General features: G+C 42.4%; 1 protein-coding gene across 2 annotated transcripts in view; it reads right to left on the reverse strand.

Annotated features, from left to right (window-relative positions):
* CRYBG3 (crystallin beta-gamma domain containing 3) overlaps positions 1 to 14,608 on the reverse strand; it is a 205,349-nt gene that overhangs the window by 151,731 nt on the left and 39,010 nt on the right. For both annotated transcript variants that reach the window (XM_073584406.1, XM_073584407.1), the window contains exon 2: positions 9,354 to 9,423. In XM_073584406.1, coding sequence (XP_073440507.1) covers positions 9,354 to 9,423 — 70 coding nt within the window. The remainder of the gene's footprint in view (positions 1 to 9,353; positions 9,424 to 14,608) is intronic.

Genomic DNA, 14,608 nt, shown 5'->3' on the forward strand with positions numbered 1-14,608 from the left:
TTGGCGCCCCCACTCAACGAGGACTATCCCTCGCTTCCCTAGTGATCCCTAATATCACAGAGGGGAAAACAATTTCCAGGATAGAACAGTAATGAAAAAATCAGAATGCCCTAGGACTTATGCAGACCAAACAGATAATACAGCAATAAAAACATTTACCATATCATGATATCATGTGACCCACAAAGATAGAATGACCTCAAAAGAAGGCCAAATCAGCAGCTATTCTCACTTGGAGAGATAAACATCCTCAAATACAATCAACAAATGATAAAAAGGTCACTTATCATGTCTCATGGGGGACCCTCAACGCGTTTCCCCGCCGTAGCGGTTCATCAGGAGGAATAGTCCTATCAGAGATATTGTTGCTGCTTCATGCCTGATACCTCAATAATGATGGCACCAGGAGTCTAGGAAACCGGATTTAAATAACCGGTATGATTGTATTGCATACCACCCACTATCCGGCAGTCCAATCGGTGTGAAGATGCAAATAACTGAGAGCCAGGTGTGCAGCAAAAAATGTCATATACCTGAAAGCCCGCCGCTGCATTTGATGTTCAAAACGGAAGGGGGGTCATTAGCGTGCGTTCCACCGTGGGGCGTATCCAATATAGCGCCCATACTTCCGGTCGCGCAACCCCCTCAGCGGGCTGTAGCCTCCGGAACCATCCTGTGCGGGCAGGACGGAGGGGAATCAAAGATGGCGCCGGGACTTCCGGTCACATGTTTCCCCTTTGCTCCCGGACACGCCCATGGAAACCAACAATGGACGCATCACAAATGGGGCCGGAACTTCCGATCACATGTTTTCTCCCTGCTCAGTGATGTAACCATAGAAACAGACAGAGCGCATCACATGAAATAGACAGAGAATAACAAAAAGTCTGCCCGCAATACAGAGTCCCAGGAGTCAGATTTGTCACAGTAAGGATAACCCCAGCACTTCACAGATAAATAGTAAGTCTAGCAGTACCAATGTCCTCATATTCGGCATAGTGCTGCACATCAAAAATTCAAGGAATATAGAAAAATAAAAATATGCATATTGCTATGCGATAAATCAAATCAACCATACAATGTGGTCCATGCCATACAGGCATCATCCAATATGCCAGACATATAGAGCCCCTTATCATAACCCCCTATAACAGAAAAAAAGGCAAGTTCAACCAACCAGAGAATCAAAAGATGTAAAACCTTTATGAGTTCACACAATGGTAAGACCTTTTATGTGAGGGATTTTGGAAACTGTAAATCAACAGGTCTGGTCTATAAGGCCACGTGTACCTGCCCATTGGACTATGTGGGAAAAACCACTAGAGAATTAAGGGTGAGGGTGGGTGAACACCTGGGGGATATCAGAAACAAACGTGATACCCCTGTCGCCAGACACATCAATGGTATACATCAGGGTCGAATGGGTGACATCACTTTTAATATGATTGAACTAATCAAACCAAGGGCTAGGGGAGGTAATCTGGACAATCTAATTCTGAGACGGGAGTGTGAATGGATGTTCAGATTGCAATCGGTCTTCCCTAATGGGATGAATGAATGCATTTCATATGCCTGTTTTTTATGATCTTTTGATTCTCTGGTTGGTTGAACTTGCCTTTTTTTCTGTTATAGGGGGTTATGATAAGGGGCTCTATATGTCTGGCATATTGGATGATGCCTGTATGGCATGGACCACATTGTATGGTTGATTTGATTTATCGCATAGCAATATGCATATTTTTATTTTTCTATATTCCTTGAATTTTTGATGTGCAGCACTATGCCGAATATGAGGACATTGGTACTGCTAGACTTACTATTTATCTGTGAAGTGCTGGGGTTATCCTTACTGTGACAAATCTGACTCCTGGGACTCTGTATTGCGGGCAGACTTTTTGTTATTCTCTGTCTATTTCATGTGATGCGCTCTGTCTGTTTCTATGGTTACATCACTGAGCAGGGAGAAAACATGTGATCGGAAGTTCCGGCCCCATTTGTGATGCGTCCATTGTTGGTTTCCATGGGCGTGTCCGGGAGCAAAGGGGAAACGTGACCGGAAGTCCCGGCGCCATCTTTGATTCCCCTCCGTCCTGCCCGCACAGGATGGTTCCGGAGGCTACAGCCCGCTGAGGGGGTTGCGCGACCGGAAGTATGGGCGCTATATTGGATACGCCCCACGGTGGAACGCACGCTAATGACCCCCCTTCCGTTTTGAACATCGAATGCAGCGGCGGGCTTTCAGGTATATGACATTTTTTGCTGCACACCTGGCTCTCAGTTATTTGCATCTTCACACCGATTGGACTGCCGGATAGTGGGTGGTATGCAATACAATCATACCGGTTATTTAAATCCGGTTTCCTAGACTCCTGGTGCCATCATTATTGAGGTATCAGGCATGAAGCAGCAACAATATCTCTGATAGGACTATTCCTCCTGATGAACCGCTACGGCGGGGAAACGCGTTGAGGGTCCCCCATGAGACATGATAAGTGACCTTTTTATCATTTGTTGATTGTATTTGAGGATGTTTATCTCTCCAAGTGAGAATAGCTGCTGATTTGGCCTTCTTTTGAGGTCATTCTATCTTTGTGGGTCACATGATATCATGATATGGTAAATGTTTTTATTGCTGTATTATCTGTTTGGTCTGCATAAGTCCTAGGGCATTCCTATTTTTTCATTACTGTTCTATCCTGGAAATTGTTTTCCCCTCTGTGATATTAGGGATCACTAGGGAAGCGAGGGATAGTCCTCGTTGAGTGGGGGCGCCAATATCGTACTATTAGGGTGCCAACCTCCACGGATAGGAAGGTATCAGTCAGGCCTTAATGTAGGGCTATGCAGCACCTTATACTAGGTCTAATTTTTGACATTTTTTCAACGTCACTGGGAAGGTGTGTTTTATGATCATTAATAAAATTGTGTTTTTTAAGGGGATTTTTATGTACACTAAGGTGCTAAGGATGCCAGGCAATGACTGTGGCCACAGAAGTAAAGATTGCCCTTGTACAGCTGCCACTGAGAATTGGATGTAGTGTTGTTCCAGAGCAACTAAAATCTTTTTGTTCAACTCTATAAAATAATTAATTGCTGGGTGGTTGACTGCTAGGACCACACCTGTGTCTTGGGATTGAGACTCTAGTATTCCTTGTTTGGTATACTCCATTATCTGTACTATAGTGTTTCGATTTGCATCCATCCCTGCTGGGTTCCACTACATCTTTCGATCTGCTCCTGAGTTTCCCGTTAGTCCTAGTCCCAACGATTACATGTGTCCTCAAAAATCTGCCGCAACGCCTGGGGTCCTTGCGACCACCCAGACCAGAGGCTTAGCGGATCCACCTCACCTGGTGAGCACTTACAGAAGTCATCTGTTGTCAACTATCTATAACAAAGGAACAAAGGATGGAGGGGCCAAGAGTAAATTATAACCCCAAGTGGTCACTGTAGATATAGCGTGTTGACCATTTTTGACCTGCAGCAATTCCATGGCACTACAGTGTGATATACTAGCAACACTGAATATTTGATATTTTCCTATGAAATGGTTAACCTCTCATTCTCTTAATCCCTATTGCACTGACAGAAACATTCGTAAAGCTGCCAAAACAATCCTAAGTATCTGGCATTAAAATACAAAAACAAAGCAATAGCCGTGCACCAATGACCATGTGTAATGTCTGCGCCTCGCTGTGCGGTGTGTGTGCTCTGTGGGAACTGGCATCAGCTGACTGTAGTGCTGTGTGTACGAATGTGCCATGTTTTCCACTTCACAGAGCAGTATCCCAGGAAGGCTTTCCCTCAGACCATGAAATATTGCTGGAAATTCTTACACTGTGGATATTACACTACTGCATGACGGAAAAACATTTACAGAGCTGCACGCCTCTAAAATCAAAGAAGACGACGTGATTCATTTCATGGGAGAGGAATTTATGCTGTATATATTTAGGCTAAATTATTCCAGGATCAACTGGTACAATAGGCCTCGTTTATTACAACTCTAAAAGAGAAACTGGCCTTGTTGCCTGTAGCGACCAATCACAGCACAGCTTTAATTTATAAAGAGAGCTACATGAAATGACAGGTGAGCTCTGATTGGTTGTTATGGGCAACATGGCCTGATTTCCCTTTAGGCAGTTTTGATAAATGAAGCCTAAGGCCTACATTGTGTCTGAATGGTAGGCCTTGCCCCTGGGATAACACAGCATCAGTTTACCCTAGATTGCTCATTCTAGTTAGGGAACACACATAGTAAAATATCCACTGAACATAAATAATACGCCAAGCTGCTAAAGGGATTGTCCAACTCTGAGGACATTTTTTTAAAAAACAACTTACATAAATGTACTTGGGCTAAAAAATATTTTTTGCAATTTGGTTTTATCAAAGATTTTGCACTGCTATTTTTTATATGCTGTTTATTTCCCTGCACATTCAACGTTCATGTGGTCTGTGGTTATATATCAGCTAAGAGGTGCCCAAAAAAAGGCAGAAAAGAATAATAAACTCTTCCATTAGGCTAGTTTCACATTAGCGTTTACGGCCGCAGCGTCGGGCTGTGCGCGGCCGCCGCTAAGCCCCACCCCCTGCCGCGCCTCCGCCGGTAGCTCCGCCTACAGACGCATGACGCTGCATGCGTCCCCTATCTTTAGCACTGGGGACGCAGGCCGTGCGCAGTATGCGTTTGGCGGCGCATGCGTCCTTTTGACGCTGCGCCGATCAGCGCCAAACGCAACAGGTTGCAATTTGGTGCGTCCGTAGGCGGAGCTACCGGTGGAGGCGCGGCAGGGGCGGGGCTTAGAGGCGGCCGTGCGCAGCCCGACGCTGCGGCCGTAAACGCTAATGTGAAACTAGCCTTAGACTTTAGAATTAGTTCACTGACAGATTCTCAGTTACCTCATTCTGCAGCCAACAAGGGACAGTGCAACAAAGAGGCCATAGAAGGCAAATGGTGCAAAATCGTTAATGCAACCCAAACACAAAAATTATATTTACGTGCATGTAATTAAGAAGATAAAAAATGTCGCCAAAAGTTTACAACCCTTTTAAAGTATTCAATATTAATAGAATTTTGGGAACAGTAGGAGACAATAAATTATAGCCTCTGTTGCTGCTGCCTCAGCAAGTCCCCAGCTTTCCCAAATCTCTATATGAAACATCAATATAGCTATTTATTAGTAGAATCATAGAATGTTAGAGTTGGAAGAGACCTCCAGAGTCCTTTTATTCATCTTCCAACACATCTGCAGAGAGATCAGAACTGATGGGTCTGCTGTGCTTCATTATCCATTGTGTAGCAAAATCCATTATCATCATTAGCTTCCTGATGTCAGCAGTGTGGTGTGTACATTACAGATGTTACTGATATTATTTTCTAGATGTCATTTTTGAACATGAGTCATATTAAGGCAAACTGTTACAACCTTGTCTAGTTACCTAGTGTTTAGAATCATAGAATGTTAGAGTTGGAAGGGACCTCCAGGGTCATCGTGTCCAACCCCCTGCTCAAAGCAGGATTCACTAAACCATCATGTCTGTCCAGCCTCTGTTTAAAGACTTCCATTGAAGGAGAACTCACCACCGCTTGTGGCAGCCTGTTCCACTCATTGATCACCCTCACTGTCAAAATGTGTTTTCTAATATCTAATCTGTATCTTCTCCCTTTCAGTTTCATTCCATTGCTTCTCATGTTTCCATGAGCAAATGAGAATAATTATCCTTCTACATGGTGACATCCCTTCAGATATTTGTAGACAGCTATTAAGACTACTCTTAGCCTTCTTTTTTGCAAGATAAACTTACCCATATCCTTTAGTCGTTCCTCTTAGGACATAGTTTGCAGTCGGCTCACCATCCTGGTAGCTTTTCTCTAAACTTGCTCCAGTTTTTCTATGTCTTTGTAAAAATGTGATGGCCAGAAATGTACACAGTACGCCAAATGAGATCTGACCAAGGAGGAGTCGGGGTGGATAATTACTTCACGTGATCTAGACTCTATGCTTCTCTTAATACATCACACGTGCTGTTGCTTAGTTCTATTCCTCCAATTTTCTACATGTGTTTTTCGATTTTCTTGCCCAGATGTAGAATCTTGCATTTCTCCCTGTTAAATACCATTCTATTAGTCGCTATCCATTGTTGAAGCTTATCTAGACCTTTCTGAATCCTTTCTCTGTCTTCTCTAGTGTAAGCTATCCCTTCTAGCTTTGCATCATCTGCAAATTTGATTAGTTACCTTCAGTTCCCTTATCTAACTCATTTATAAAAATGTTGAACAAAACTGTGGCAAGCACAGAGCCTTGTGGTACCCCACTTGAAACACTTTTCTATTTGGCTGTGAAACCATTTGGTACCACTCTTTGAGTACGATCACTGAGCCAGTTATGAATCTACCTAATCGTGGCCTTGTCATCCCATGCTTTTTCATTAAAGATAGTATGAGATACTTTATCAAATGCTTTGCTGAAGTCAAGATATACTATTTCTACTACACTTCCCTGATCCACCCAGTCAATGATTCCATCATAAAAGGGAGTTAGATTAGTCTGGCATGACTTGTTTGCTACAAACCAATGTTGGCTCTGTTTAATGTATTCTTATCCGAGTACCTACATATATGCTGTTTAAGGCTATGTGCCCACGGTGCGTGTTAAAACGCACACCAAAAACCGGACTCCTTCCCAGAAATCGCGCGTTTTTTTCTGCGCGATTTCACCACGATTTTACCGCGATTATGATCGCGATTTTTGTGTGCGATATCCAAGCACTTTCCAAGCAATTTGAAGCATCGCTTGGAAAGTGATTGACAGGTTGGTCACACTCGTCAAACATAGTGTTTGACAAGTGTGACCAGGTTTTTACTATTGAGGCCGCCTATGCGTTCTGTACACGATTTGTAAACGTTTTCGCTGTGTTTTCGCAACGAAAATCGCGGCAAAAACGCTTAAAAATCGCTACGTGGGCACACAGCCTAATAATTTGTTAAAAGATCTTTTGTGGTATAGAAGTAAGGCTCACTGCCCTGTAATGGCTCCATCTTCTTCTCTTTTTGGAACATAGGGACATTTGCCCTTCTCCAATATTCTGGGACTTCTCCTGTTCTCCAGAAATTTTCAAAGATTCTGGCTAGTGGTTCTGCAATTTCCTCTGATATCTGTTTCAGTACCCTAGGATGTAATTCATCTGGACCAGGAAATTTAAATTCATTTAACTTAACAAAGTGTTCCCTCACCATCTCTCTGTTTATGGATAGTGTGGATTCTTTTATTCCTTCGATGGCACCGTGAACATAAGTTGATGTTACAGTTGCTTTCTTAGAGAAAACAGATGCAAAATAAGAATTTAAAAGTTCGGCCTTCTCAACATCATTTTTGACCACTTCACCCTTTTCCTCCTGTAAAAATCCTATAGCATCTTTGACTTTTCTTTTGCTTTTGACATATCCCCAAAATCCTTTATTATTGCTTTTGAACTCCCTTTTGGTCTCCCTTGCAAGCCTCAATTCATTACTGGCTTTAGATCTTCTAACGGTTGCATTCCATGCAGATAGCATTATACTCTTCTTTATATTTGTCCCCCTCTTTCCATTTGACTTACATTTATTTTTTCCTTGTTACCGATTGTGCAGTGAGAATTTCATTTAGCAAAATCTCCCATCCTTCTTGGACATTTCTGTCCTTTAGAAAATCCAGCCGTTGGACCTTTCCTACCCTTTTTCTGAGTCCTTTAAAATCTGCCTTTATGAATTCCAATCTTAAAGTCTAATTCCTCACTGATCTTCCTCCTCTTCCAATCCAAAATTTGAGGATAGCATGATCGCTGCCTCCTAAATGCCACCTTTACTTCCTTAACCATTTCCTCCCTGTTGGTAAGAATTAGGACTAAAGGCCCCGTTACACATAACGATGTCCCAGCGATCCCACCAATGATCCGACATGGATGGGATCGCTGGGACATCGTTAGGCCGATCGCTGGTGAGCTGTCACATAGACAGCCCCTCCAGCGATCAGGACCAGCGAGCAAGCTGGTTTCTAATGTAAACATCGGGTATCCAGGAGCCGCAGCTCCTGGATACCAGCTGTTTACCTTGGAAACTGGCGTACACGCTGGTTTCCAAGGTAAACATCGGGTATCTAAGAGCCACGCGGCTCCTGGATACCCGATGTTTACATTAGAAACCAGCGTCGCTGTTCGCTGGTCTCTTGCTGCCACCTGCAGCGATGCGTGCTGGCCAGTGGGAGACCAGCGATCAAAAAATGGCCCAGGCCGATCGAGAATGATCAGCGATACCCAGCAGGGGGGCCGGTCACTGATCCCCGTCACACACAGCGATCTCGCTGTGGCGTGACAAAATCAGCGATCTCGCTAGCGAGATCGCTGTGTGTGACGGGGCCTTAAGATTACAGAGCCTCTTGTTCTCTCTTCTATCTTTTGAAAGATAAAGTTGTTAGTGAGAGAAGATAAGAATTTTCTGGACCCATTACCTTTGCCCGGGAAAGATTCCCAACAAATATCTGGATAGTTAAAATCTCCCATGGTCACTATGTCGTACTTTTTTAAGAACCAAGACATCTGATGTAAAAATAGTTCATCCATATCTTCAGTCTGTCCAGGTGGCCTATAGTAAACACCTACAATAGCGTCCTGTCTGTTCTTCTCTCTATTTATATGACAGTTAAAGGAGTTTCATGACCTTCTTTAACAGATAACACAGATAAACCTCACTTACAAAAGAGCCACGTTTAACACTGGAACCTGCATCCCGATCCTTCGGTGCTTCTCCAATGGTCTGTGATAGACTGGATCCGATGATTTAACAATCACATTTTTCTGCTTATTTATTTTGTGCAGAAAACCAGTTTAATTGTCCAAGAAAAGAGGATGTGGTTTTAAGACAACTCATGTGAGCTGTCCATCTCAAGACGCTGCTGAATTGTGTATATAGGAATAGTTTTTTCCCTATCAGCTTCCCTATGGAGCCTGAAAAAAAATTCTTGTAAAAAATGCAATGGTGTTTTTTAAGGGGAAAATACATTAAAAAACGCAGCAAAAATGCAACAGCCAGAGAAGATTTTTCTTGTGTAATGTGGTGTGGGCACTTGCAGAAAACATGCGGGTAAAAAGCAGCAGAAAAAAATCAAGCATTTACACCACGTGTGAACACGACCTTAGAGGTCTACATAAGTTGTGCAAAATTTGTTGCAAAGGGACACACACATAAGTGCACATCCTCCTCTATTACATGTTTCTACCATAGGGGCTCAGGTAAGGTTCAGATGCTCTTCCTTTATTAGATTGTTAGAATGACAGTAAATGGTGGGATTAGGACTTGGACTACCTTTACTTACATGTTCTGGTTCTGTGGATGATAGATCTTCATGTCTGCCCATGGTTAGGTTGCTGTGATTATCTTCATATCTGGAAGACAAGGACACTCATTAGAAATCCGAGAGCTTGCTTATAAATATATGTATCTTGTCAGTTTCAGAATATCATTGATATTGTGTATAAGCATCAAGTGATCCTCAAGTGGTAATCTGCACATAGTGGATGCGGTACATCCAAAGCCAAAGGATGTACTACAATTTGCATCCATAGGGCAGAAAAAAGACCTTAAAGGGAATCTGTCACCATGTTTTTGCTATCTTATCAGAGAGCAGCATCATGTTTAGAAAGAGACCCCGACTGTAACTATGTATCAATTAGTTTACTAGGTGCAGCAGTTGTGATACAATCAAGAGTTTTTAGATGTAGCAGAGCTGAGAAAGGTAATCCCGCCCACAACAGTCTCTGTATGTACATTGTCTATTGACAATGAACTGCTTATCACAAGAGGTGGTGTGGACAAACTAGCAGTTCATGAGCATCAGCACAAAGCTTAATAAATAAATGACACATCGCTGAATTCACTATTTCAGCCCCTATCTGCTACTGTCTTCAGATTACATAGCAAAAATCTGCTGACACATTTCCTTTTTATACAGAAAATTACTGTTTAAAAAAAAAAAAAAGTAAAAAATTAAGCATAAAATAAAATTTTCAAGCTTACCCTACCTATGAAACAGTAAAAAGACAGCACTTTGTGACATACGGATGGTATCCGTGTGCAGTTCATCCATGCGCTGCCCATTTTTTCAGCACGTCCTGGAGCATCTTCCTCAAGGGAAACGAGGCAGGCGGACGTCGTGTCTACAGATTCTCAATTTGAATTTGGTTAGCTAATCCATTATTGTAGATTGGAAACCCAAAGCAGTAATAATTAGGCTTTGCCCTGGTGACTACTTAGAAATGCCCCCAACATTTCCATTTAGGGGGCTCCATAAGCCTCATCCATTTTTTTATGCTGAGTTGAAAACTAATAATATTCAACCTACAAAATAGATTTTTATTGTTACTGTGCTGGAGGTCTGTAATTGCTGGTCATCGGCTACACACAGCATTGCTATAACTGTGGAATCCAGTAGAACACAATGCGATCTGGCCATTTTTTCGCTCTTAAAGCCTCAATTGCCCTCATTAAAGCAGAAGCAGGTTTCACCCAATTTGCAAACAAGTTGTATCACCCAGCCGCTCCTATATTTCTAACCTGGAGAATGTTTTCTTTGTTCTTAACGTTCCTAGAAACTTTAGAATCTTTAGATAATAAATATGAAAACTTAATAAATGCACAAATGTAAAGCAATGTACAAAAAATATATGCATGAAGGTAAGGTGGACTGGTTCTCGATAGATGAATAATGTAAGGCATGTTGGAATGGCGGCCCAAAAACGTCACACATCGACCAAGTTCTCACGAGGGTATAACAAAAAAAAGTCTGATTTTCCTCCAGAAAAATGGGCAGATTTTCACCGGCATCTGTATGGCATTCGCTTTTATCTACTTCTATAATTGCCTTGTAATGTTTTCATTTCCTGTTCTGTCCAGATGTATCCCAGAACTCCATGCGGAGGAAGTTCACCGACCGCCATATTGGGACACCCAAGTGATGGGTGTCTCAATATGGAAACTGCTGCTGGTACCAACCTATTGCTCGGTACCACCAGCAGAACACCGTCACACCACACACACACACTCTATATGCTGTAAGCACCACACTCACACTCACTCTCACTTACACAGCATCTTGCGTGGTACCACCATCGGAACACCGTCGCACTGCGCCTGTGCAAATTCCGTGCAGGCGCAGTGAATCATTTTGATGATGCCGGCGGCAGATGCGCGACGTGTCTACAGGCAGAGGAAGCCGGTCACATTAAAAGGGGTTTTCCCACGAATGAAAGTTCATTTTAAAAATTGTCTGTGTCTGACCATGTACCGAGCATACCACATCTCCAGGGCAGGGAAGGAAGCAAAAGACAATACTGATATTACAGCAGGGGATCACAGAGGATTCATTTTGTGAGGTAAAATATTTCACTGATTGTTTTTAAACAATATTTAACCTCACAAAATGTATCCTCTGCGATCTCCTGCTGTAATCTCAGTATTGTCTTTTGCTTCCTCCCCTGCCCAGGAGCTGTGGTATGTTCTGTACACGGTCAGACAGACAATTTTTAAAATGAACTTTTGTTTGTGGGAAAACCCCTTTAAATAGAAATTCCTCCTGACATGCTGTGCACTGACTGTTTAGTGATGGGGTACACAGGTCAAACAAGAGATGACATGAGAGGAGAAGACAGCAGATGGGGGAGAGAGAAAGCACACAGGGGTGAGAGAGACAGAGCACAGGGGGGAGACAGCTCAAACGGGACAGCACATGAGGGGAGAACACAGCACAGGAAGGAGAGAGACAGCAGACAAGGGGGATAGCACATGGGGTAGACAGGTCAAAGAAGAAAGCACAGATGGGAGAAGTCAGCACATGGGGAAAGAGCGAGTGGACAGGTGGGGGAGCACATGGGGGGAGAGATTCTCAACGCTGGAAAGCCTGCCCCCATCGGGACATTACCGCCCTCCCGACGCGATAGCATCAGGCCTCCATCTAGTTTCTTTAATAACTGTGAATAAAATTTACAAAGACCAAAAACAGTTACGTCAATGTATCTGTAAAAATCGGATCACACACAGTTGATCAACATGGTTGTGAAAATACGGTTGTGTGAATGTAGACATACAAGGATTTTTTTACTATGTTGAATTTTTCCACAGAAAATTATAGCTTTTCAGATAGATTTCAAGTGGATTCTCCTCCCAAACCCACATTAAAACCAGCTTCCAATACTATCTGAATAAGTTATTGATTTCAATGCTATTTTCTTTTTTTTTTACAACACGGCTTTATAAACTTTACATTGAAATACAAAAGGCTGTAAATAAATGTGAAAACAAAAAGCAAAATCTGCAGCGAAAAAGGAAAGCTTGATTTAAAAATCGCTCAGCTTTTTGACATGGAATTCTCTTGGATTTTTCTACTTTCAAAAAACTAAATTTCAGCATTCCCTTAAAGAGATTGGACAAGAAACAATATCTTTTCATTTAGGGGACATCACTCGGCTATCTCAGTCAGTCCTATAGACCATGAATGGAGTGGTAGTGTGAATGGGCCACTAAGCCACTTCGCTCAATTCCTGCTGCAACTAGGAGAATCCTCATTCTAGTCATTAGTGGGGTTTTCAGCAGTGGAACCCACAGCAAACACGATTTTCACTTATCTAGTGGATAGGTAATAATGATAAATTTCATTCATGGGAAAACTACTTGCTATGTACAGTACACCGTTACATACATTTTTTTATTTTTTCTTTCCTATATTTAAAGTTAATCAACTTTCTAAATAGTCTTCATTAAAAAAAAAAAATTCTGCCGGAGATGTCAGTAGGTTCATATTCCGAGCGGAGATGCTTACTAGTGCACGCTGCAGTTTTTGTCACACTGACCATAGGTCCATATGAAAAGACGCTCGTGTTCACTTGCACTAATGACCCAGTATACTCACAGGAGAATGAGCTCTCAGAGAGATAGCTTGTACGCAGATCTCAAATGAACAGGAAAGAAAGTATCTCAGGGAGGCCAGAAATAAACAATCCACAGTATAGTAAAATGTATGGAGAGGAAGTAAGTAAAACATTAGAGCAGCACTCTGAATACACATAGACCTCACATCCAGCCTATATTACAGAGAGGGACAGTCCTGCGAGCGAAAAATCTGAAACTTAGATAAGGCCTAAACATTTCTGATGGAGTCAAGATTTCAAACTGAATCTTAGTGGTTTTATTAATTATTTGTGGCCACTAATGTGTAAAAAGCAGGTATCCATGGTTTGTAAAGAGAACCTGTCAGCGCAATTTTGTTACGTAAAGTAAAGACATGGCTGTAATGGCGCTGTAATACTGAGTACATTGATACCTTTGGTGAAGAAATCAGCTTCGTTCTTCTTTAGTCCCCATTTGTAGATTTCGGTGCACAGGGGCCGGACTGTACACGGGGTCTTCTCCTCCCTGGCTATGATTTCCCGGCCACTCTGCTGCCTCTGGTCTGTGAATGACCGGCCTCCTCTGTTTGCAATCTCAGGGGGTGACCGTCATTCAAAGACTGGAGAAAAGCAGAGTGGCCAGGGAATCACAGACAGGGAGAAGACCCCGGGTAGAGTCCGGCCCCTGTGCACCAAAATCTTAGTAGCAGAAAACTCCAAATGGGGATTAAAGAAGAACAAAACAGATTTTTTTCACCGAAGGTATCAATGTTATCAGTATTACAGCGCCATAGCAGCCATGGCTTTACTTTACATTCCAAAATCCTGTGGACAGGATCTCTTTAAGCTCTCATGAGCCTGGTTCATATGGATTTATTTTGTACAAATCTGAACTATTTCACCAACAGAACTGCAGGGACTGCGTGTAATGCTGGAAAAGGATCAGGTCATATTCAGATTTTGTATCCCTATACAAATTGACATCGTCAGCATTAATTGTATAGTTTCAGCCTGTGTAGGTACAGGCCCTACTGCTAATGGGGACAGTATTGCTCAGATGTCCACCTTACACTTTCCAAGAGGAATAAGTGAAGGCGGGCATAACACAGAATTCTAAGAAAAAGATCATTTACTAAAACAAATATGTCAAAAAAGCAGATAGACTTATTTTTTTAGTACTCCCCTTAGGGGGCTGCACTTGTGGTGATTCTTAACAGGTGTTTTCATTTTTAATTTTCTTTATTTTAATTCCGACTAATGACCATGTATTTTCCTTCCTTCCAGGCCTCCCGTTAATCTGAGCAATCTGTTAAAAAGAAGATGCGTAGGATACCACAATAAGGGCAACGAAAGAAAGAAGTATTGTGACCGGATGGTGAACAAGTGGTCTCAATTCCAGGCATTTTATGCGGAAATGTCACTAGGAATTAGAATGCTGAACTTCACATCTGCTTTTCATCTTGGATAACATTTCTCCTTCTGAAATCACGGGAAGTGAAGGTGCCCATGTTCCTGATCCACCCATGTAATGAATGCCGAACATAAACATACAGTATGGAATTCCAATTATTCGGTCGGATGACTATAGCATACACCTTTTTTTGCTTGTGGGTGCATGTCCCCAGTAACCAATTCCGCCGATAGGCAAAGAGGCTCCAGTACACATGACAGAACTATGACTTATGGGCCG

The sequence above is a fragment of the Dendrobates tinctorius genome, unplaced genomic scaffold (assembly GCF_039654945.1).
Source record: "Dendrobates tinctorius isolate UK_male_01 unplaced genomic scaffold, ASM3965494v1 ptg000084l, whole genome shotgun sequence".
In the NCBI taxonomy this organism is placed as follows: domain Eukaryota; kingdom Metazoa; phylum Chordata; class Amphibia; order Anura; family Dendrobatidae; genus Dendrobates; species Dendrobates tinctorius.